This window comes from Apodemus sylvaticus, chromosome 3 (assembly GCF_947179515.1).
Source record: "Apodemus sylvaticus chromosome 3, mApoSyl1.1, whole genome shotgun sequence".
NCBI classification, from domain to species: domain Eukaryota; kingdom Metazoa; phylum Chordata; class Mammalia; order Rodentia; family Muridae; genus Apodemus; species Apodemus sylvaticus.
Genome location: NC_067474.1, coordinates 160,649,351 through 160,675,789, shown reverse-complemented (window position 1 = coordinate 160,675,789; position 26,439 = coordinate 160,649,351). Strand labels below are relative to the sequence as shown.

The following is a 26,439-nucleotide window of genomic DNA, read 5'->3' as shown; positions in this document are numbered from 1 at the left end:
AAGATACACATGCTTTCTGAATCACATATTCTGCCCAGTCAAAATGATCTTTAGTCCTTGAATTGTGTTCTAATGATGCAGTGAGTTAAATTAGTTCTTATTAGAGTAGAATTATTACTGTTGACCTTTTCTGTAATGTTCAGTTTAATTTCAAGACTCTATCCTTAGTACTCTGAGGTATGTTTCTTCTCTTCTTACATTCTAGAAAGCTTTTATTCTGAGCAGTGTTAGATTTTCCACAGGAATGTAAACGTAAATTTTTATTATCCTATTGTAATTATTGGAGGCTGTTGCCTCTGTCCATTTACCTAGGCTTGTGCCTGTAACACTCTTGCCATTTTACAATCTTACTTAGACCTAGTGTGTTTTTAGCCTGTGAAAATTCCTGCTGAATAAGCTCCCCTTTTCTTGTTCTACTCAGGTGTTCCCCCTCAAACTCCACTCCCAGCTGACTCATTCTACCTGGTTCTTCTCTGAGACACTGAAATGCTCTGCTGGCCTTAAATTAACTGTACCAATCTTTTAAAAATCTTCTGGGCCTTCACTTTCTCTTGTTCATTCTGTCTTTATCTGTGACTAGCATGTTCTCTCTTCAGTCTGACTATATAAAATCTCTCCAAGTATAAGGGTTTCCTCCTCCCTTTCTGTTCTGTTCCCTCTACTGTACTATACCACTGCCCATGCACTTTACCTATTCCTTGACTATTCTCTTCTTCCTGTACTGTTTTTCTCTCACTTATGTAGCTTCCATTTTCTCTCTCATCTCAGGAGAATTTCACATATCCTGTTCTGTCAGATCATTCTCTGACATTTCATATTTTCTGCCATTTAATTGGACATCACTTTTAAACATGGGTGCCTCCTTCTACTTAGTAACTGTCCTTTTGTTTGGGATTAAAGTGAGAACTATGGGGATGCTTGTATTCCAACAATAGTGAATAAAGTTGTGTGCCTGGGGCTGAACCACACCCAAAGTTGGGATGTGTTTAAATATCCATACATAATATTGGGTCACTTTAGTTATACAGAATTTCTTCTTCCTGAACTGAAAACCAATATTCACAAATAGTACCCCTCCAGTATGTAGATATCTGTTTCATCTATTCTGACTTTTACCAATGATTTTATTGTGAACTTCTTTGATGATTGGTCAATGAAATAATGTTCTTTGTGAGATTGTCTTCCTTAGAATTTGTAATCTAGAAGGGTTGCTTGCATTGTGAGTGGTAAAATATGGTTCATACTGTTCTCCATTCCTTGTGTGGGATACAGCTTTACTCTGTTGTACATGAGGAATATTTCCAAGTTTGTTTTTTGTTGTTGTTGTTGGCTTTTATTAGATATAGTTTTTATTTACATTTCAAATGATTTCCTAGTTTTTTGTATTCATTCATTCATTCTTCACAAGAAATGTCTTATTTTCTACGACCTCATGAAGAATGTATGTATTATTCTTTTGTGCATATTTTCATCACCTTATTATCTAAGTAAGTTTTTGACTAAAAAAACATGTCTTAATATGTTACCACATTCAAATATACCTTTTACGCTGTCAATACTGGTAGCTACTTTTCTGTATTTAACATTACAGTTGCCAGTTATTTTCTCTCAGCTTGGAAAATATTCCATGCTCTATGGATATTCTATGGATAAATATTAAGTACTACTGTATGCCAATATAATATCACTTCTTTTGATGGTAAGGAATAGTATAAGACAACTGAAGAGAGATATACACTGTTACAGAACTTAGATATGACAATAGCATATACAACTGGGAGTATAGTAATATAGTCTCTGAGAGACGTTCATAGGAATGTGAGGCTGGAATGCTATGATCTTCTATTACTCAATGGTCCCAGTGACTGCATACTACACATTGTTATTTGAGTTTATCAACTGTAAAAAAGATTGTGATGAGAACCAATTGATAGTAATATTTGACTGGGAGGCTCAAAAGTGTGGAATTGTGTCTATTGCAAATCAGCTGAGGATTTGGGAATATATCAGTTCCAAGATTGAAAGTCAAAGCCCTAGTGTACATACTGACTTCATGGAGGGAGAAGGTACGGCGATGGGCTATTCTTCCCATTTTAGAATGAGTGCTTGTTCAGTATCCATGAACTTGAAAATGTACATTTTCTGTTGTACACATAGACAAAATACTTCCAGGATACATATTTATTTTATGTATTTGCTTCATTTTAATTTAAATTAAAATTTAATTTAATTTAATTTAAAGCATAGTATCTGTCACTGGAGCAAGAATTTATGATCTGTTGGTGGTAGACATGACAGCAATACTCAGCCTATATGTTACAGGCAAGAATCATAAACTGACATACTTTGGAAAATGTCCTGATTGTTCCCTGAAAATTCATATATTTCTATGCCCATTTTCATTGCCCACTTATGCTGTCTACAGATGCACAGGGCATCAACTTTTACATATTTTTATTTTTGACAGCATTACATTTTTCCATGCATCTCAAATTTCTGTTTTATAGAAATTCCTGTTGTCAGTTAATTTTCTATTACATGAATTAGGGATTATCTTCATTTTTTTTCATGCATACTACAGTTGTTAGAGAGAACCATGCTGCTAGAATAGTTGTATTTTCTGTTTTCTTTGCTGTTGCAGATATTACAAAGCTCCTAAAATTTGTTTTAATCTGTGCTGCCGAAACACTCTAGTGCTTGCAATTTCAGGTGAGTGGCCTTTGCACATGAAGCACCCCAGAGTGCTTTCACAGTTCCCATCTGTTCATTCTTTGTCCCATTCCTTGTTATTTATGTTCTCAATATATCCTTGCTTTTTATGTATGTTCTGAGATGGGTATTCACACACTCTCATATATTCATAATTTCATGTTCCTTCATACATGTCAGTGTGTGTTTTCATAATTCAATTTCCTCTTTCTTTCAGAGCATTGCCTTTTCCCCCATTGGTGGTTTTTTACTTAGCTATCTCTCAGTTGGCAGTTTCCCTTTACAAACCATGTTTGTCTGATGTAGGCTGAAATCACCAACATTTTAAATGCATTTCCAGTCTATCTACATATAGCACTATGTCAGTTAAAAATTCACTTTTGGTCCTATGATAATTTACATTGACTTTTAACCAGTTTCCATTGCCATGTCTGTATTTCCTTTGTAGGCTGACCTCTGTTCAAACCAGTAAAGTTTGTTTCCTACTTGTCACTACTACACGGTAGACATACATTGTCAGACAGGTTTGTATAACAGCACAAGGGCAGAATCTAGGGAGAGCCATTAATGACTCTTTACACCCATAAGTCTACAGAGCCCTTTTTTAGCAGTTTGTGTGCTAAACCTGCATATCCAAAATTCTTTTAGACACTGAGTTCTCTTTCAATACATTCTTAAGTGTATTATCAGATTTGATTATTCTTGGGGTATTTATAGCTCTTGAGTTGAAGAATTATTTTTCTTGTAATGTAAGAATACTTGGCTTCCTCATATACTTACTTGAACATTGAAAATACTTTAAATTTTACATGCTCTCTGTTAACACTGCTGCACTGTGATAAGTTAGTGTGGAGGCTTTGCACATCATTGTCTCTCTTCTAAGTAGAGTAGAATGACGAGAGCGGTCTTTAATTTGTGTAGTGATAGGTTTAGGATGTTGGGTATTATCTTCATTAGACTCAGTGATGTTCCTTCTGTTTCACATTCTTCAGATCTTTCATAGTGATCCACTGTGGTACTTTGCCTTAGGCCTTTCATAGATATATTGACATGGCTGTGAGCCTTCTTTCACTCATTGTACGTAGTTTGTACCTTGAGTTGTTTGTTCTTGTTTAAATAGTTTTGAATTTCTGGCAAGAAATTAAGCTGTGTTTACTTTCTATATTTATTAGAAAGAAACTTTTCAACTTTCTCTGGTGCACCTGTACTGTTATTATTTTCTGTGTGCATATTTTTATGGCCATTTGCTTTTGGATCCAGGTAAAGTCAACTGTGTGTGATGACTGTATCGCATTCCCTTCTTTCTCTAATCTGTTCTATTTTCTGTGAAAGTTTACAGTTGGATTTTCTGAAGGAATTTGTGCATTCAGTACTGCATCTGTTTAGTCCTCAGACAGTGATAGAAGGAATATTGAGGGCCTGGGTTTCCATATTTGATTATCCCCTGGCCTTTTTTTACTTTTTTATTGTTCCTAGGAAATCAATATTTTCCTAATTATTTGTCATTTATTTTATATGATTTTCCATGGTACTCACTCATCTGCTTTTTCCCCTGTATTGATCTAAACTTCTGATTCAGGGACTTTGAAAGAGAACATTCATATCCCGGTAAAATGCCAACAGAATTATTTCAAATGCAAGAACTATAAGGTCAAAGAAATACGTTAGAGAAGTGAATATTTTTGATTCCATGGTCATGCCAACTTGCTTTAGTAATAGTATCTTTATGTACAGAAATAATTACATACTTTAGTAATAGTATCTTGATGTACAGAAATAATTCTTATGTTTTTATTCATACCGAAACATACATATTTATGTTTACATATATGTGTATGCATATGTTGTGGTATGTATGAAAGGGGAGACCCTTATCACACATTCTTTCTTTCATGGGAACCTACAAAAGTGATGTCCAGAGATTAAATCCATAACAGCAAGGCTCAAATAGTCTCAGTGTATTCATATTTATTACTGATTGGGAACCTGAGAACAGCCTGGAACAATGCCAAGATGCAGAATTACGCATGTTAAGAAAGATATTTCAACAGTGGTAGTATTTTAGCAGATTTGATATAAAGAGTGAATCATTCCAAGAGCATACCCTGAAATGGTTCATTTTATCCCTGTGTATACATATATTATCCTGGGCATCTATCAGTGAGTTTCTACCATGCCTCCTCCTTAATTTTGTTTTAACATTGCCCATGTTCTCAACCTTTGAATTGTGACTTCTTTATGGTTAATTGACATTTTTACAAGGATATCAAAGACCAACCATAATAAAACAAATTTTTCTTATGGGCCTGGGAAATGATATACCACTCCTAATTTTTTTTTTTTTTCAGATTCACTGATTTCTTTAATTGTTCCTAGGATGATATCAGTGCAACCGAGAAGAATCTGGCATTCCCTATAAAGGTACTTGCCTTTTTTTTTTGTTTTGTTTTGTTTTTTTGTTTTTTGTTTTTTGTTTTTCTTTTATACGATATATTTTTTATTTACATTTCAAATGATTTCCCCTTTTCTAGCCCCCCACTCCCCGAAAGTCCCGCAAGCCCCCTTCTCTCCCCCTTCCTCCCACCCACCCCTTCCCACTTCCCCGTTCTAGTTTTGCCGAATACTGCTTCTCTGAGTCTTTCCAGAACAAGGGGCCACTCCTTCTTTCTTCTTGTACCTCATTTGATGTGTGGATTATGTTTTGGGTATTCCAGTTTTCTAGATTAATATCCACTTATTAGTGAGTGCATACCATGATTTACCTTTTGAGTCTGGGTTACCTCACTTAGTATGATGTTCTCTAGCTCAATCCATTTGCTTAAGAATTTCATGAATTCATTGTTTCTAATGGCTGAATAGTACTCCATTGTGTAGATATACCACATTGTTTTGCATCCACTCTTCTGTTGAGGGATACCTGGGTTCTTGGCAATTATAAATAGGGCTGCTATGAACATAGAGCATGTATCCTTATTACATGGTGGGGAATCCTCTGGGTATATGCCCAGGAGTGGTATAGTAGGATCTTCTGGATGTGAGGTGCCCAGTTTTCGGGGGAACTGCCAGACTGATTTCCAGAGTGGTTGTACCAATTTGGAACCCCACCAGCAATGGAGGAGTGTTCCTCTTTCTCCACACCCTCTCCAACACCTGCTGTCTCCTGAATTTTTAATCTTAGCCATTCTGACTGGTGTAAGGTGAAATCTCAGGGTTGTTTTGATTTGCATTTCCCTAATGACTAATGAAGGTGAGCATTTTTTAAGATGCTTCTCCGCCATCCGAAGTTCTTCAGGTGAGAATTCTTTGTTTAACTCTGTACCCCATTTTTTAATAGGGTTGTTTGGTTTTCTGGAGTCTAACTTCTTGAGTTCTTTACATATATTGGATATTAGCCCTCTATCTGATGTAGGATTTGGTGAAGATCTTTTCCCAATTTGTTAGTTGCCGATTTGTCCTCTTGATGGTGTCCTTTGCCTTACAGAAACTTTGTAATTTTATGAGGTCCCATTTGTCAATTCTGGATCTTAGAGCATTCGCTATTGGTGTTCTGTTCAGAAACTTTCTCCCTGTACTGATGTCCTCAAGGGTCTTCCCCAGTTTCTTTTCTATTAGCTTCAGAGTTGCTGGCTTTATCTGGGGATCCTTGATCCATTTGGAGTTGAGCTTAGTACAAGGAGACAAGGATGGATCAATTTGCATTCTTCTGCATGCTGACCTCCAGTTGAACCAGCACCATTTGTTGAAAAGGCTATCTTTTATTCATTGGATGTTTTCAGCCTCTTTGTCGAGGATCAAGTGGCCATAGGTGTGTGGGTTCATTTCTGGATCTTCAATCCTGTTCCATTCATTGATCCTCCTGCCTGTCACTGTACTAATACCATGCAGTTTTTAACACTATTGCTCTGTAGTATTGCTTGAGGTCAGGGATACTGATTCCCCCAGACTTTCTTTTGTTGCTGAGAATAGTTTTAGCTATCCTGGGTTTTTTGTTATTCCAGATGAATTTGATAATTGCTCTTTCTAACTCTGTGAAGAATTGAGTTGGGATTTTGATGGGTATTGCATTGAATCTGTATATGGCTTTTGGCAAAATGGCCATTTTTACTATATTGATTCTACCAATCCATGAGCATGGGAGGTTTTCCCATTTTTTGAGGTCTTCTTCCATTTCCTTCTTCAGAGTATTGAAGTTCTTGTCATACAGATCTTTCACATGTTTGGTAAGAGTCACCCCAAGATACTTTATACTGTTTGTGGCTATTGTGAAGGGGGTCATTTCCCTAATTTCTTTCTCAGCCTGCGTATCCTTTGATTATAGGAAGGCCACTGATTTGCTTGAGTTGATTTTATAACCTGCCACTTTGCTGAAGTTGTTTATCAGCTGTAGGAGTTCTCTAGTGGAGTTGTTTGTGTCACTTAGGTAGACTATCATGTCATCTGCAAACAATGATAGTTTGACTTCTTCCTTTCCAATTTGTATCCCTTTGACCTTATGTTGTCGAATTGCCTGAACTAGTACCTCAAGTACAATATTGAAAAGATAAGGAGAAAGGGGGCAGCCCTGTCTAGTCCCTGATTTTAGTGGGATTGCTTCAAGTTTCTCTCCATTTAGTTTGATGCTGGCTACCGGTTTGCTGTATATTGCTTTTACTATGTTTAATACCACTCCTTATTAATCTGCATGAGGTTCAGATTCATATAGATGCATCAACTAGTGAATTCTTGGAACTGTAATAAAAATTTACCACACCACTAGATAAGAAGAGATCACATGCCTTACAGTTTTAGCAGAACTGAATTTTATATAAAGACAATTCTAGCTTTAATTACAATATTCCATATATTAATGCTTTCATGTAGATGTCTAGGGATCAAGATGAATGCATACAAATGTGTGCATGGGAGTTAGAGAACACGGTCCCATAGAATTGGATGTAATTTGGAAATATAGGTTTAATCTCATGAGCAATTGAAAGCCTTTTTAGATGATGATGAAAAGGAATATAACTAAATCTGATGACAGCATATTCTTTTGTAAAAGCCATGATATTTGCCAGATAGCATCTTTGCATTCCAAGACAACAGACACACATGGAAAATCGATATACTTTATCTATCTTGTAGAATGAAGTGGAATCTCCTCAAAGGGTCAGATATCGTGTTCTAGTGTGATGGCTAAAGAAATGCCATTCAATTCTAGGCATCAGTCATGGTAGCCAGTAGCCATTTGTCCTTGAGTCTAGACCCACGAAGAGAAGTTCTCAGAAATAACTCTGAGTAATAGTGTTTTACAGCAGGTATGCATGTGTTCTCTGTTTTTGGCTGGTTGCAGCTGATGTTAGAAAGAGGCTCAGATTATACTATATTCTTTTCCACACTAAATATGTTGCTCCATTCTCTCATTTCTATAGAAATGTTGACAAAATTCCCGGTATAATGTTACTTTTAATGTATTTTTATGTGGTTTAGCATTGTCTATAATGGAATTGTATTAATTTCATCTGTTTTTCTGTTGTTTTTCAAACCCTGTTGTGAAATTTTGAGAAGAGTTCCAATATTTGAAAGTGAGTGAAGAACAACAAAAAGAAAGAGTGCTTCTCTGGTAAACACTCCACAGGTCAGTGTGCTGGCTACATTTGTTTTAGAAATCTCTTTATCATTCAAACCATTCCAAGTTTTAGTATCTATATGTGGTAATATTATATAAAGAGCTTCTTTTCTATGATTGTCATTTTCTTCTGGAATATGATAATTTAATATTTAGGCCTTTTACATATATGACACCATTTTATTTTCACTGGATTTTCTACTGTGAGGACATAGAATTTTCATGAAATGAAGACCTGCAGGTCTCAAAGAAAATCCATTGTAAATGATTCTTTAAAACTATTATCAATGGCCAATTTGTACATTGAATGGAATTGTGTATTTTTATATTATTGTGGAAGGAAAGTCTCATGTGTCCCATAAATTGCATTTCAGATATGGTAGGGATTCCGACAAAACCTTGTGATTGTGGATATTGAAATATGTGGACACTAATGTCACTGAGTAATACATGTAAGAGAACAATTTGTAGAAGGATGAAATTATAAGAGCCTCACTATCTTGATTTCTAACAGTAAATATATTAGCTCCCTAGAGACACAGGTGATGGCAGGAAAACGTGTCTTTCTTTTGCAACAACACTTATGTGTTTTGAGAACATGCAGATTGCAGGTTTGGGTTTTTTTTTTTTTGTAATTTTACAACTTTTATTTGTCTTTTTCTTTTTTTATTATTTATTTATTTATTTATTTATTTATTTATTTATTTATTTATTATGTTTTTATGTTTTTATGCTTTTATGCTTTTACACTCCAGATTTTACCCCCTCCCTGGTCTACCTACTGACCTTTCCATATGCCATATCTCTTCCCCACCACTCTGTCTCCTCAAGGATTTCCCTATCTTCGCCTCCCCCCCCCCCACTCTCAAACTAACCTCTAAATTCCCTGGGGTTGCTAATCTCTTATTGGTTAGGTGCATCTTCTCTGACTGAACTCAGACCCAGCAATATATGTGAGTACATACTAGCTGTCTTCATATACACCAGAAAGAGGGTGTCATATCTTGTCATGGGTGGTTGTGAGCCACCATGTGGTTGCTGGGATTTGAACACAGAACTTTGGAAGACCAGTCAGTGCTTACCCATTAAGCCTTCTTTCTAGCCCCACCTGTTTCCCTTCTTTCTGCTGGTCCTCAGCATTTCAATCCTTTTCCATCACCCATTACCAGATCAGGTTCCTGTCTTCCCCTCTCCCCCTCCCCTATCCACTCCCCCCACCTGGTCTCTCATTCTCCACTTCTGATTTCTTTATTCTCAGTCCCACATGGGACTGAGGAGTCCTCACTTGGGCCCTTGAGTTTGTTGAACTTTTGAGTTCTGTGAACTGTATGTGTGTATATATATATATATATATATGTGTGTGTGTGTGTGTGTGTGTGTGTGTGTGTGTGTGTGTATGTGTGTGTATATATATATTTGGCATTTTATGTGACACAATGATCCTGAAATATGTTTGTCTCAAGAGAGATACTGCCCAATGTGGTGGTCTATAACAAGTTCTTAATAAAGAAATGATCATTTCCCTTGTCTTTTCGTGTGTGAGTTTATTTCTGGGTCTTCAATTCTACTGCATTGTTTTCCCTGCCTCTCTTTGTACCAATACAACATGTTTTTTATCTCTATTGCTTTGTAGTAGAACTGGAGGTAAGGGATGGTGATTCCGACTGAAATTCTCATATCACTGAGAATAGTTTTTGCTCTCCTGGTTTTTTTGCTATTCCAGAACAATTTGGGAATTGCTTTATCCCTCTGAAATATTGCATTGTAATTTTGATTGGTATTGCATTGATTTTATACATTGCTTTTGGTAAGATTACCATTTTTCCTCTGTTAATCCTGCTGATTCATGAATATGGGAGATCTTTCCATCTTCTGAGTTCTTTTTCAAATTCCTTTTTTCAGGGACTTCAAGTTCTTGTCAAATAGATCTTTCACTTGATTGGTTAGAGTCACATAAAATATTTTATATTACCTATGAATATTGTGTAGGGTGTTTCCCCAATTTCATTCTCAGCCCTTTTATTCTTTGAATATAGGAAGGCTACTGATTTATTTGAGTTATTTTTATATCTACCCACTTTGTTGAAGTTGCTTACCAGTACTATGAATTCTCTTGTGGAATTTTAGGGTCCCTTATATATGTATATATAATATTACATATTTCGTGTATGTATTGTGAATTTTCCTGTAACATTAAGTCAGTGCAGAGAGGGTCTGTGATTGGACAAGGTAAAAGGGGGCAGAGAGAGGAGCTGCAGAGGAAGGGCGTGCAGGCTTGTACTGTGAGTGTCTCAGGTGGAGGAGATGAATCATGGCTTGTGCCTTTTTTCCTGTGTGTTTCATAAGGTTCAAAATATTGAGATAAGACTTTTATCATTGTCAATTTGCATCTTGTAATTGTGGTTATAATATACATAAATCTAATTAGGTAGCTAATTAAGCATTAAGAGTCATGTTTCTACATCAAGTCAGGGCTGGGAAGACAGTGGGCGAGCTTATGGGACGCTAAGATCATGCAGTGTGGGAACCAGCTGGGACATAAGTGTTATAAAGTAAGCAGCAGTGTCAATACCAGAGCAAGACTGTGGCTAGTGGGGAAGGAGAGCTGGTGAGAGTGGACAAGACCACTCCAAAGAGTCCATGGGGACATGGCACCTCTGCAGACAATTTCCAGGGCTTTCCCTTTTAAATATTTCCCACAACATTTCATTATGGGCACTGAATTCCTAATCTTTCCCAGATTTATAACAAGTACCCATGATGTATTTTCTAAAAAGCTTTTTAAACATCTATTGAAATTTAACTGAAGTTCTCTTTCTTTGTTGTGTCTTTGCGCTGTTTAGTTATTAACATAACTGTGGCTTCATAGAAGAAATTAGGTACTGTTCCTTCTGATTATTTTTGTGGAAAAATTGAAAAGTACTGGTATTTCTTTTGTTGAATGTCTGATAGAATTCTCCATTAAGCCCATCTAGGAAGACTAGGCTTTTTTTAATTTTTTAAATTTTATTTATTTATTTATTTATTTATTTATTTATTTATTGGGTGGGAGACTTTTACTGACTGCTTCTATTTCTTTTGTCCTTATGGGGCTGTTTAGATGATTGATCTGATCCTGATTAAGTTTTGGTACCTGGTATCTGTCTAGAAAATCACCTAGTTCATCTAAATTTTCTTGTTTTGTTGAATATAGGCTTTTTCTCTAGGATGTAATGATATTTCTATACTTTCTCTGTGCCCTCTGATTAGTCTGGCTAAGACTTTATCCATCTTGATATTTTTCTCAAAGAACCAGGTCCTGTTTTTGTGGATTGTTGTATAGTTTTCTTTGTTTCTAATTGGTTGACTTATTGTCTGAGCTTGTTTGAAAGACAATGAGCTTGTTTGTTTCCTGCCTTCTATTCATCTTGGGTGTTTTTGCTTCTTTTTGTTTTAGAACTTTCAGATATGCTGTTAAGCTGATAGTGCATGATCTCTCCAACTTCTTTATGATTGCACACAGAGTTACGAATTTTCCTCCTAGCATTGCTGTCATTGTGCCCAATATGTTTGGGTGTGGTGTTCCTTAGTTTTTGTTAAATTCTAAAAAGTCTTTAATTTCATTCAGTATTTCTTCCCTGATCCAGTTATTATTGGATAGAGAGTTGTTTAGGTTCCATGCATATGTGCCCTTTCAGTTGTTTTTGTGGTTATTGATGGAAATTCTTATTCCATGGGGATGTGATAGGATGCATGAAACTATTACAACCTTCCTGTATCAGTTGACACTTGTTTTATGTCTAATTATTTGGTCAATTATGGAGAATTTACCAAGAGGTTCTAAGAAGAAGGTATGTTTGAGTGTGTGTGTGTGTGTGTGTGTGTATTGTTTTATGGTGAAATGATCTATAGATATCTGTTAAATACATTTGTTTCATAACTTCTGTTAGTTTCACTATGTCTCTGTTTAGTTTGTGTTTCCAAGATCTGTCTATTGACCAGAGTAGGGTGTCAAAGTCTCCTACTATTATTGTGCCAGGTTCAGTTCCTGCTTTGAGATTTAATGAAGTTTCATTTACAAATGAGGTTGCTGTTGCATTTGGGACATAGATGTTCAGAATTCAGAGTTCATCTTGGTAGGTTTTTTTCCCTTTGGTGAGTATTAAGTGTTGACCTTCCTTGTCTTTTATATCTTTGTTGTTGTTGTTGGAAGTCAATTTTATTCAATATTAGGATGGTTACTCTAGCTTATTTCTTGGACGTATTATCTTGGATATTTTTTTTAAATTTTGTTCCCTATTATTTAGAAGAAAGAATGGTTCATTGCTGCAAGATATTTGCTATCCATTCACATTGAGCCTATGAGAGGCCAGTTATGGGATGGGAGAGAGGAGGAGGAGCTAAGGGAAGTGAGGAGTGGGGGAGAGAGAGAGAGAGAGAGAGAGAGAGAGAGAAAGAGAGTCTGTCTTCATGGACCAGAAGAGCAGAGCAGAGAAGGAGGCACAGATATCTGAATGGCTTCAGATGTATTCTTGGTGTTTTGGAGAGGTGAGAAATATCAGGAGAAGACTTTATCAGTGTAAATTGTCATTATGTAATTGGGAGTTTTATATACATAAAGATATTTGACTAACTATTTAAGATTAAGAATTATGCTTTACCAGGTATATTGGTGTAAGGAGGGAGAATGGGACTCCTTCCATTTACAGAGTCAATGGCAGAGAGGAAACATAGCTGGGATGTGGTAAGAGCTAGCTGAAAGAGATTGGCGAAGTAGGAACAGTGAGAATCTGCCTGAGTTGGACCCACTGGGACATGGTACAAAGGTTTGTTGGGGTGGTACTCTTTATTAATTGTTTCCCACTAAAATTTATCTACTTGGTTTCCTCTTCACTGAAATTAAGTGTTACATAGGTAAAAATTGAGGGATTGTGTTGATGTTTTTAATTTTCTTTTCAATAATTTTTTAAGATTTATTTGCTGTTATATGTAAGTACAGTGGATAAGTAAGTAAAATAGGATTTATTACAAGATTGAAATGTTCAATTAAGTCAATCCCATGCAGAGTAAAGTAAATTCCATATTTATGATGTATTAGCATGGTTCTCCCTCAATTTAAAACAAGATTTGATCAAACTACATGATTCTACTCGTTGAAATGCATTTTGACATATGCCATTTATTACCCATATGTATCTTCGTATTCTGTTGTGAAAGGCCATATGGGACGTATGAAGTTTTTTTATGTGTATTTATTTTGCCAGTTTTTATATAACTAAATAACTTAATGCTCTGTAAAATTGTTTTTTCTAATACTTTTTAAAAAAAGATTTTTTTCATGTATGTGAGTTCACTGTGCCTGTCTTCAGACACCCCAGAAAAGGGCATAGGATCTCCAATAAAGATGGTTTTGAGCCACTAGGTGATTGGCTGGGAATTGAACTCAGGACCTCCAGAAAAGCAATCAGAGCTTTTAACTGCTGAGCCATCTCTCCAGCCCCAGTTTTTCAAATTCTTGGTTGTGAATACACTTTCATAATATGATTTCCCTAAGTATTTGATTCTATGTGTCGGTTGGAATATTTAATGTATGTCCTGACTTTCTAACCATTTTCTGTTTAAGGAAAAAATCTCTGACATTTATTCCACAGATTAGATCTCTATTTAATATTCTTCCTATTATTGGTAGAAAGTTTGGAGTCTTTAACCTGTCTCAAAATGTCAAATAGATATGTTACACTATAGTCATGTGTGAGAGCATGGTGCGAGGCAGTTTGTAGCCTGGTTGAGCAAGTCCACTCCAGAGACCAAGTAGAGCATTCTACAAGGGATGGAACCCATGAACTATGCTCCCAGACTGCTGACTCCTCAACTCCATAATCCTGTGGCCATCAGTCACGTTATGACCACGTCCCAGTCCCCTAGCATTCTGGCTGGACTTCACTCCTACAGTCTCCTGGCTACAGCCAGGCTTTCCCAGCTCCTCAGTTACCTGGCTATTGCCAGGTAACCCAGCCTACTATAAGTGAAGGCTTCTTGACCCTCCTTGCTCTCTTGCCTCTCTCTGGCCTCTTATTTCTCTTTGCCCTCTTTTGCCCCTCTCTGTCTGTCCCCCCCCCCATTCTTCTCATTCCATTTGGTCATGCCTCATCTCTCTATCTTCTCTTTCTTTCTTAACTTTTCTCTTTTTCTCTTCCTACCTTTCTATAAAAAATGATTAAAAGTATGAACTTTCTTTTCTTATGAAGACCCGCCACTTAGAAGCATGGAGCAGGCATCAGCATTTCCAGGCACTAAGAAAGGACAAAACTTCCTCTCAGCCAAGCCTCCTCCACAGGTACAAGGGACCCCAGGAGGTCCATGGAGGAACTGCACTACCTTCTGAGCAAGGATGTTCCTGCATTAGCCAGGCAGTCTTTTGCTTTACAGATATTTAAGTACCCGCCATCCCCATCCCGGTGTGGTGTGTAGGTCTTGCCAGTGTTCCCCTATCCAAGACCCACTACCGCTGCCCCCCCCCTTTTCTAAGAACCAGCTTCACAAAGGATTGAAATAGTGTCCATATTTGAGCAAGGAGGACACTATAGAATTGGAAGCATATTTTCCTCATCATAACTTGACCATCTGTGATGTAACACTGGTATTCTGTTTAATATTAATGCATACTTCAATAAGGTACATTACTGAATAAATATATCAAATGTATGGGTATGTTCTGTTTTTGCTGCTTTAAGATGATTATGCGATGCATTCTCAGAGAGATAGAGATACAAGGAAGGATATGACTATTTTCTGGAAGTATATTTTATTAGAGTAAACATCATATATTTGGAAAACATATGTTGGTTACATTTGTATGAAATTATGCATTGTGTATAATTCCTGCCAGGAATGTTAGATAGAGTTCATTTACTTTTAAATAACTGGTCAAAAATCCATTGTGTAGTGCCATGGTGTTTCTGGAAAACAAATTTCCTAATAGGCGATATTAAAAGATATTATACAATCCCAACTGTACACACACAAAAAAATATTTGACTGTAGTACTGGTTGCAAAACTTTCATTTGCTGCTAAGGTCTCAGAAAACCACACAAAATTCATGAAGTTGAGAGTCTTAATAAATGAGAGATGTGTAGTAAGTTATTGTATAGATTGACTATTGAAGAGCAGCAGTTCACAACTTCAAACACATCTTTAGGCAACTTTTAGAAAACATTTGTCATTCAGTATTTTGCTTTCCTCATCTGTATCAGAAAGTATCTCCTGTTCTTTTGGGCTGTTTCTTAACATAGGAAAGCAATATTTTTCCAGTCTCAAATAAGGAGTTTTCCATTGCAGGGTCTGTTATCCTTCAAGGATGTGGCTCTGGACTTCTCACTGGAGGAATGGGAATGTCTCAGTTTTGGTCAGCGGTCACTGTACATGGATGTGATGCTGGAGAATTACAACAATCTATTATTTGTGGGTATGAATGTACTTCTTGTTGATTTTCTGAATCATTATTTGAATTTTCTTACATTCTGTTCATTTAAACTTGCTGAAATGTCAAGAGACCACTAGAATAAGGGAAGTTCTGGTTAGAATCACAACATTTTCCATGGTATTTCCTTTACACTTCTCTGCTTTCATTGGAAGAGTATCCAGTGCTATGTTCTCTGAAGTCTTTACATACCTCTTATATAGATTTAATTAAAAAATTCGAAATTGAAAAAAAATTAAATGTTCAGAACAAGGAATTATATTTCTATACAGATAATATTTGCAGCAATTAATTTTACTCTTATATTTAACCCTTTACTTATTTATGTTTTTTAAGCCTTAACATTGGTTTTATTATCCAAACACTTGTGTACAATTATACAAAACTCTACAATCCACAAAATGTAGTACTTCCTGTGGGATAGAAAGAGAAAGATGTACAGAGTAAGCAACCCCTTTCTACAGACACATAGTTTCATAAAGATAGTAGAGTGTACACATCTAAAGAAAGGCAAAGGCAGATCAAACAATACACACATGAGAACTACATGAATTCCATTCAAAGAAGCACAGATCCTTGTAGGTTAAGCTTCATGACATCTCAAAGACAATGGACTGAACCATGAAACATACTAAATAAGCAAAAGTGGAACAATAGGAAAATGTATGTTTTCATTTATACAAGCCATTTATAAATGTCACACACATGTAAAAAGCTTAACATTGATTGTCCAAAGCTAAGAGAGAGTAGAGAAGAATTGCTTTTTAACTGTCATTACTGTTCTGACACATTGACTTAGCTATATTCCATACCAAAAAAGATCATTAATATCTACATATTAATGACACGCAGACAGGTTTGAGAGTTTTTACTTTTTGAGAAGTTGATGCACGTATGAAATACATTCTGTCACATTCACCACACATATTCATTTATCATCTTCCCAATTCACCCCATTATTTGGAATTTGGGGGATTTGGTTTTGCTATTATTTAGTTCTTGTTTTGTGGATCATTGAATGTGAGTGCAGAGGTAATTATTGGAGCAGAGCTTTCTCACCAGGGTTTTTACTACTAAAGCAGGAATTTTTCTTTTACAAATATTTGTTAAGAATATAAGAGGACATTGGCATGAGAAGCAGCAATCTCAGTGGTCCAGTTCAGTTGAGACTGCATCCGTTTTCTTGGGGCCACCCTCGTCTTCTGCTTCCTCCAGCTTTTCCCCAATTCACCACAGGAGTTCCTGGCTTCCATCCACTTGTTGGGTTCTAGTATTTGCATCTGACTCCTTCAGCTGCCTTTTGGACTTCTCAGAGGGCAGCCATGACAGGCTCCACTATATAAGTACACCACAGCATCAGTAACAATGTCAGGGTGCTGGGCTTCCCCTCGTGCTGGATCCCATTTTGGACCTGTCACTGGACCTACTTTCTTCCATGCTCTTCTTCATTTTTTCCCTGTAGTTCCCTCAGGCTTGAACAATTCTTGGTCAGACCTTTTGCCTATGACATGGTAACCCCAACCCTCAATGTGATGCCTTTCCCACCACTTGAGGTGGACTCTTAAAGTTTCCCCTTCCCACTGTAGAGCACTTCATCCAAGAGCCCTCCATTTGATTCCTGGTAGTCTGTCACTTCCTAAGTCTCTGGTACATGCTATAGGGCCCTCTACCTCCTATCTCCTAAAGTTTCCCATTTCCATTTATTCTATAGGTCCTGAGGGATTCAGACCTGTCCCCTGCCCCAATACATGATTACATTTCCCCCTTCTCCTCCCTCCACTCTCCCACCAAGGTCTTTCCCTCCTTCAACACTGTGACATTTTTCTTTTCTTTCCCAAGTGTGTCTTGGGTGGTGTACTCACTTGGTTTTTTGCTGCTGTTGCTTCCTAACTAGAGGCTGCTATGTTTTCACCTTGATGATAATGGACTGAACCTGTAAGTGAGTCCCACTAAAATTTTGTCTTTATTGCCTTGGTCATCGTTTCTGTTCATGGCAGTGAAGCCCTGACTATGACACCTTGTAACATTTAAAAAACTGATAATGAAAAAACACTCTTGAGGGCAGGAATCCATGAGAATGAATAGTTTACATAATACTTCAGTGAACACTGATTGTTGAATCACTTACTACTTATTTAAATAATCCCTGTCATCCAAAATTTATCTTTTTTCAGGAAATCATTCCATATGTGGGAAATACGAAGACTTCTTGGATCAAGACACACAGCACTTCGTCCAGGAGCATGTGAATATCCAAAAGATTTCGTCTAAATATAATAAGCTTTGCAATATTATTCACAAATCCACCAAAACTGCACCTTTTGAAACTAACCACAGCGATACATCTCTTCAATCCTCAAACCTACAAAGTTATCAAACTGGGACCACTAAAAAAATTGACAAAAATGAAGACTGTGTAAACTGTTCAAACTTGTCTTCTATTGTTAGTGTTAGTCAGGGAATCCACATAGAGAAAAAAAGGCACAATAGAAATACTGAAATCGATAAGGTTTTCATATCTAAACATAAACTCAGTCTGAAACAAATCAATAGTGGAGTGAACCCTTACAAATGTAGTGAATTTCAAAAATGCTTTACCCAGAGAGACAATCTACAAAGTCAGCAGACAATTTATCCAGGAAAGAATCATTACGAATTTAGTGAAAGTGAGAAATGCTTTACCCAACAATCACATCAAATAATTCATAAAATAGAGAAGCTTTATCAATGCAGTGAATGTGACAAATGTTTTACATGCAAATTCAATCTCAGGATGCATCAGAGCATTCATAGAGGAGATAAATCTTACAAATGTAGTAAATGTGACAAATGCTTTACTGACAAATGTGATTTGAGAAGTCATCAGAGAATTCATACAGGAGAGAAACCTTACAAATGTACTGAATGTGGCAAACACTATACTCACAAAGTTAGTCTGAGGATTCATCAGAGAATTCATAAAGGAGAGGAATCATACAAATGCCATGAATGTGACAAATGCTTTGTCCAACTTTCCCATCTTATTATTCATCAGAGAATTCATACAGGAGAGAAACCTAACAAATGCAGTGAATGTGACAAATGCTTTACCCAGAAGGGTACTCTGAGAAGGCATCAGAGAATTCATAAAAGAGAGAAACCTTATAAATGTAGTGAATGTGACAAATGCTTTACTGAAAAAAGCTATCTGAGAGTTCATCAGAGAATTCATACAGGAGAGAAACCTTACAAATGTACTGAATGTGGCAAACACTGTACTGACAAAGTTAGTCTGAGGATTCATCAGAGAACTCATAAAGGAGAGGAATCATACAAATGCCATGAATGTGACAAATGCTTTGTCCAACTTTCCCATCTTATTATTCATCAGAGAATTCATACAGGAGAGAAACCTTACAAATGCAGTGAATGTGACAAATGCTTTACCCAGAAGGGTACTCTGAGTAGTCATCAGAGAATTCATAAAAGAGAGAAACCTTATAAATGTAGTGAATGTGATAAATGCTTTACTGAAAAAAGCTATCTGAGAATTCATCAGAGAATTCATACAGGAGAGAAATCTTACAAATGTACTGCATGTGACAAACACTTTACAAAGAAATTTAATCTGATAATTCATCAGAAAATTCATACTGGAGAGAAACCTTACAATGCAGTGAATGTCACAAATGCTTTGCCCAAAAATCTTATCTTGGTATTCATCAGAGAATTCATACAGGAGAGAAACCTAACAAATGTACTGAATGTGACAAGTGCTTTATTAACCAAAGCAATCTGAGAATTCATCAGAGAATTCATACAGGAGAGAAACCTTACAAATGTACTGAATGTGACAAATGCTTTACTGGCAAAAGCAGTCTGAGAGTTCATCAGAGAATTCATACAGGAGAGAAACCTTACAAATGTACTGAATGTGACAAACATTTTACACACAAAGTTAGTCTGAGAATTCATCAGAAAATTCATACAGGTGAAAAACCTTATAAATGAAATTAATGTGACAAATGCTTTGCCCAACTTTCTCATCTTATTACTCATCTGAGAATTCATTCAGGAATGAAACCTTCCAAATGCACCAAATGTGACAAACGATTGTTACAGGATTTAAGAAAGGTAAATGAAACAATGTTGCCCATGGGAACCTTACAAGCGGGTCTTCCATCCCCCGTGGCTATTCCAAAAGGGTTTCATAAAATAGTCATAGATTTAAAAGATTGTTTCTTTACCATTCCTTTGCACCCTGAAGACTGCAAAAGGTTCGCGTTCAGTGTTCCTTCTATTAACTTTACAGAGCCTATGAAAAGGTTTGAATGGACAGTGCTTCCCCAGGGTATGGCAAACAGCCCGGCCTTGTGCCAGAAATTCGTAGCACAGGCCATTCAACCTGTGAGACAGAAATGGCCAGATATTTACTTTATCCATTTCACAGAAGATTTTCTAATTGCAGGAAAAAATCCTCAGACCTTGCTTTTATGTTTTAGAGATTTGCAGCAAGCCCTGGTCGCTAAAGGGCTGCAGATAGCCCCAGAGAAAGTTCAGATCCAGGAGCCATATAATTATCTGGGTTTTAAACTTATGGACCAGTCAATTTTTTCCCAGAAGATAATTATCCGCAGGGACAATTTGAAAACTTTAAATGATTTTCAGAAGTTATTGGGTGACATTAATTGGCTTCGGCCGTATTTAAAACTTACAACAGGAGAATTACAACCTTTATTTGATATTCTTAAAGGAGATGCTGATCCGACATCCCCTAGGGTATTAACTTCAGAAGGACTTTTTGCTTTACAGACAGTGGAGAAAGCTATTGAGAACCAATTTGTTACCTATATAGATTATTCCTTACCTCTGCATCTGCTAATTTTTAATACTACTCATTCGCCTACAGGATTATTATGGCAAAAGGCTCCTCTGATGTGGATTCATTTGAGGGTGTCTTCTAGGCGTAATATTTTGCCATATTTTGAGGCCGTGGCCCAAGTAATTATGCTTGGTAGAAAGCAGGCGCTGACTTATTTCGGTAAGGAGCCGGACTTTATTATACAACCTTACAGTGTAAATCAGGATGAATGGCTAAAACAGCATAGCACAGATTGGCTGCTGGCTCAGATTGGTTTTAAAGGGTGTATAGACAATCATTATCCTCAAGACAAGTTAATAAAGTTTTTAAATATGCATGAGGTTGTATTTCCTAAAATGACATCTCTACAGCCGCTGCAGAATGCACTCCTAGTGTTCACAGATGGTTCATCAAAAGGAAAAGCCGGATATCGTGTTAACAATCAACAGGTGGTCGTAGAAACACCTGGGTTATCCGCTCAGTTATCAGAGCTTACAGCAGTGCTGTGTGTTTTTCAAACTGTAAATAGTACGTTTAATCTCTTTACTGACAGTGCTTATGTTGCATTTTCTATACTGCAACTAGAAACCTGTGGCACGTTTAATTTTAATACGCCAGCTGGATCCTTGTTTTCACAATTGCAAGGTATCATTCTTGCTAGAAAAAATCCTTTTTATATAGGACATATTAGATCTCACTCGGGTCTCCCTGGACCTCTGGCTCAGGGCAATGAGTGCATTGACAAGGCACTAATTGGTCAAGTCTTGGCACTCACACCCATAGAATTGGCAAAACGTGATCATGATAAATTTCATCTTTCTAGTCATACGTTGAGGCTCCGTCATAAAATCACAAAGGAGCAAGCTAGAATCATCGTAAAGCAATGCCCTAATTGTCTCACTTTAGCACCAGTGCCCCATTTAGGGGTTAACCCATGTGGCCTCGTGCCCAATCAAATTTGGCAAATGGATGTAACTCACTATGCGGAGTTTGGGAAATTAAAATTTATACATGTTTGCATTGATACGTGCTCAGGACTTATTTTTGCTTCCCTGCATACGGGAGAAGCCTCTAGAAATGTAATTGATCATTGTTTACAAGCCTTTAATACCATGGGGGTACCTAAGGTCATTAAGACAGACAATGGACCAGCCTACACTGGTAAGAACTTTATCTCATTTTGTAAAGAATTTAATATAAAACTTAAAACTGGAATTCCTTATAATCCAATGGGGCAAGGAATAGTGGAGCGCGCCCATTGCACGCTTAAAAATTGGCTTATTAAAACTAAGACGGGAAATTTATATCCCCCTCGGTCCCCAAAGTCACATCTTGCCTTTGTTTTATTCGTTTTAAATTTTCTCCAAACGGATGCGAAAGGCCAGTCTGCCGCTGACAGACATTGGCATCCGGCTACTTCCAATTCCTACGCCATGGTTAAGTGGCGGGATCCTTTAAATAATTCATGGAAAGGCCCAGACCCCGTTTTGATATGGGGAAGAGGCGCGGTATGCGTTTTCTCACAGGAACAGGACGAGGCGCGTTGGTTGCCAGAGAGATTGGTAAGACAAGTGGATTCGACCCCAAAAACGGTTGGTAAGTATAATTAGGTCAGAAGGCTGTTTTTCAAGCTGCCCCCCATTCACTTGGGGAGATATAGTTCCTTTGTCTCCCATTCACTTGGGGAGATATAGTTCCTTTGTGTTCTTGCAAATTAAGGCCTCTTGCCTGAGTGGATTCCACCCCCAAAACTGTAGGTAAGTATAATTAATTCAAAGGCTGTTTTCAAGCCACCTCCCAGTTACTTGGGGAGGCATAGTTCCTTTGTGTTCTTGCAAACTAAGTTGCAGGCCAGGGCTCTTGCCTGAGGCCACTGAATTTCAATTAAACAAAAACCGGTTTGAGCTCCCAAGACTAACCAGACAGGTTCTCTTAATCTCCTTTTATATTTTAAGCAGATAACACTCAGAAGACGAAATTCCTTCAGCAATGGCCCTAGGTGGAGGTTGAGGTGGAGGATGGGTAGCCCTTTCAGCCAGCCAGCGCTTAGCCGCAGAGAATTTACTCTGCCAGTGGAATTCCTTGGAGATGAGGCTGCATGATACTCGGAATCATGCGTGTTTGTTATCACAACAAACATGGGCATCAGTTGAGGTGCGAGGCGAGGCACTGCAAGGGAAAGGGAAAAAATTCCTGGCTCCGAGTTTCCCTGAAAAGCACGCCCAGCTGCATGGGGGTTTGACATCGTAAGACTGTCCTAAAAAAGGCGGTCTAGCCCCCCCCCCTGAAAAAGATGTCCGTAACGCTTAAGGGGGCTGAAGGCCACTGTTTTCACTCACTGGTGAATGCCCGTCATCCATTGGATGAACTTAATCATTTCCACTGAGTTGTTTTAAATTAATAATTAAGGGGGAATTGTCTGTCCCCCCCTGCAACTAAGTTGGCTGGCGGGCACCCAACTCTTCCGATGGCTACCTCCGGCCTTTGTTCTTTGAACAATAAGGCTCCACACCTCGGCTATCGACACCGCCCCCAAGCCGGCGTTTACCTGAGCCGCCAGGCTGAAGGCAGACGACCCGCTGAGACTTGGAGCCAGAGGATTCACAGCACCGCCTTTGAAGCTACCGACTTCTGGGGGGTTGGCCAATCCCCCAAATGTCTATATAACCTGTCTTAAATTTATTAAAACCAGTCTTGACCGGAATCCCCGCCTTGACTCAAATCCCCTTTGTCTCTGTCTCTGTTACCCCAAGATTCTCTCAACAGGTAACCTGGTTCACATGTAGCTGCTGGCGGTTACATTTGTTACTTCAATCTTCTGTTTGTCTGTTGTATGAGTTTAAATGTGACAGAAGTCTGAAGGCTCTCTTGTGTATCTCCCCCTGTGTGATCGATCGTCTTCGGTCTCTGTGTATGTGTCTATCTGTGTACTTTGTATGTATCTATCTGTCATCTATTTATATCTTCCTGGCTAGACTTAAGAAAGAGTTTTGCAGTTTTTATGGAAAATTAAGGAAACCATCACATGGGGAAGGAATGGGATAGTATATGGAAATCTTTAACACAGTTCTAAAAAGGATCAGGTAACTGGCTGCAAGCTATCAAGACAACAAACATTTAGAAACATCACTGTTTATCATCCAATTAATGTAGGAATGTTGCTTTAAGCCTCTGTATTTCATGCTTTCAGCAAATGACACTCGTGCAGTTTCAGTCTGGGCATGAAAAAGTACATAAATTATCATTGTAGCTATGCATCAGCTTAGGTTTTAAAAGTTGATAATGAGGGACCCTAAAGACTTTTCTAGTCCCACACCCTCCTTTCAGCTTCCTGCTCCAGGCTAGAGTCAAGGCTAGGCCAAGGTCCAGTCTACACCCACAGGAACAGTCACAAGCAAAACATTCTCAGAATGTACTGACTGATTGTTACCTGACCCTCAGGAAAGTCACAAGTAGAGTTCAAATGCATCTCATGCTTGCTAGACAATAGAATTAAAAGGCAATATACTTAGTCAATCCGTTTGAACTCTAACAGTAGTGATGTAAGATGTGCCCCTAAAAATTAAAAACTGCTTGTAACAGTGATTCAAGGTCCCCTTCTTACCTCACCTTGAGGGACTATTTGAAAGTCAACCCAGAGCCTCAGGAAATCTTGCTTTTGCATTGATCTGTATCTCTAAGTACCACAGACCAAGGTTCAGGGTCTCACAATAACAAAAGAAATCCATGGGAAACAATATATATATTTTTTTTATTATTGTTCTTTGAAAAGTATGCTAAACCACCAAGTTGAGTACACAGTAAGACCACAGTTTTAAATCTCAAAACTCTTAAAGTTGGATTAAGTCTGGTTGTGAGGTCCAGGAAAACTCCCTATAGAAAGTAAGACCTTGTGTATACTTCATTGCCTCACATACGGTTCTCACAATGCATAGGAAAGCACCATGGGGCAAGATTCCATGGAGTTCTGATGGCTGTATTCTGTGTAAGATGTTTAAAAAAAAAACTTGAAAAGTGCAATTTATAAGTCTATGAAGGTGATTTTAATGAATTTCCTGAATATTGAAAAATATGGAATCCCAGGTGATCTAGTCTTTTCTACTGGGTTACATCTACTGACTTGTTAACAAAAGTGGCTTTATAAAAAACAATTCAGACCACTGACAACAAAAGGGATTGCTTTCCATAAACTCACAGCAAGTCCTTATTGCTGAAGACAAGACTGAAACAACTGATTGTACTGAAGAAGTCAGGCTAATGCCTGCCTGCAAGAACATTGACCTTCCATTTGTCCTTGTTATGGGCAGATGCTTTGCAAGCTACACAAAATGAAATACACTCAAAATAAACCACAAAGCCTTTGATCTATAATCTGTACTTTCTGAAAAATATGATAGGTCAATGATGTCATGAAAAGATTGGAAATAATCAATATCTGATTTGACTTAAATACCAAGGCACCCTTGTTGTCAGGCGGTGTTGGTGCATGCCTGTAATCCCAGCACTTGGGAGGCAGAGGCAAGTGGATTTCTGAGTTCCAGGCCAGCCTGGCCTAAAGAGTGAGTTCCAGGACAGTAGGGAGCCGTCCTGAGCTATTCAGATTTAATGCTTACTCGTGGCCCTAAGGTGGTGGCTGCTAAAATATGAGAACAATTAGCTAGAGCCTTCCCCATGAGCTGTCAGTGCGAGAAGAGTGCGAGTTCCTGCCCTAACTGCTGAAAGTTACTGAAGGCGGCTTTAACTCCAGGTGTCCCCACTGGATGACCTCCTCGCTTCCTGCTTCTGATCACTAGGGGTTTCCCAGCCTTTCCCTCCTTTGCTCTTGTGTGAAGGTCAATTCCTTCTCTGTAAGCCTTAAAACCCGTTCGTCTCCCCGACATTAAATGAGGCCATGACACAACACAGACTGACTTGTCTTTCTTAGCGTGCTTGGGCTCCCTTCTCTCTTCCCCCCATTTTTGACCCTCAGGTAGTGCCTCTTCGAGACCCTGGAATAACTGGACCTGCTGGACGGGTCACAGGACAGCCAGAGATATACAGAGGAAACCCTGTCTAGAAAAAACAAAATAAACAAAAACAAAAAAAAAAAAAAAAAACAAATCCAAAAAACCAAAATAAATAAAGAAAAAGAAAAAAACAAAAACAAAAACAAAAAACAAAACAAAAAACCCAAAACTACCCTAGTGAAATGTTATTTACCTCTATGAACATGTGTGATGGACATAATTATAGTGGTATAAGACCCCAAAAAACCAAGGGCATCCCAGTGCCCCATTGCTCGGAAGGGGAAACCCATATCACTCTTGAGAAATAGTCTTGATGCAATAGCAAGAGGATTTTTATTCCAGAGACTCTGGGCTACACAGTCGTACACTGCACAGGGGTAGAGAACTTTGGGGCTCCAAGTGCAGAATTGGGACACCTTTAATAAGTTTACAACAGAGCCCGCAAATCACAAACCAATCATTCCTTAGCATCGAGAGCCCACGTAGTGCGAGCCAATCGATTTGTACCACTCCATAGTTTTTAAGCCAATCAGTTTAAATTATCGGAGCCTGCACTCTGTGGACCAATTAGTTTCCTATTTTCTTGGAGGTCTATAGCTGCGTGAACTCCTAGATGGGGGGTAAGGGTGTGAGCAGTTTATAGAAGCAAGATAAGCAAAAAATTAGCTCATTTCCAGTTACCTTATGGGACCAAGATGACCTAGTCAAGGCCTTTTTGCCTGGCTCTTAACAAAGGGCGGGCTCTGGAATGCGACCTTTTACCTAGTTTCTAATAAAGAGCATAAAGAGTGGGCTCTGAATATGAAGTGTTTGGGG

General features: G+C 37.9%; 4 protein-coding genes across 31 annotated transcripts in view; 3 read left to right on the top strand and 1 right to left on the bottom strand.

The window, feature by feature from the left end:
- Nucleotides 1-26,439, bottom strand: part of LOC127681600 (oocyte zinc finger protein XlCOF6-like) — a 1,434,619-nt gene that overhangs the window by 459,980 nt on the left and 948,200 nt on the right. The window lies entirely within an intron of this gene.
- The window catches only part of LOC127681615 (oocyte zinc finger protein XlCOF6-like), a 988,257-nt gene that overhangs the window by 72,156 nt on the left and 889,662 nt on the right, over nt 1-26,439 (top strand). The gene's annotated exons all lie outside the window — the stretch shown is intronic.
- LOC127681617 (oocyte zinc finger protein XlCOF6-like) overlaps nt 1-26,439 on the top strand; it is a 1,149,846-nt gene that overhangs the window by 326,600 nt on the left and 796,807 nt on the right. The gene's annotated exons all lie outside the window — the stretch shown is intronic.
- Nucleotides 1,853-19,767, top strand: LOC127679738 (zinc finger protein ZFP2-like). The gene is given in 5 exon segments (XM_052175385.1): nt 1,853-2,133; nt 8,284-8,326; nt 15,636-15,762; nt 17,952-19,424; nt 19,427-19,767. Coding segments are annotated over 5 exon segments (2,265 nt in total).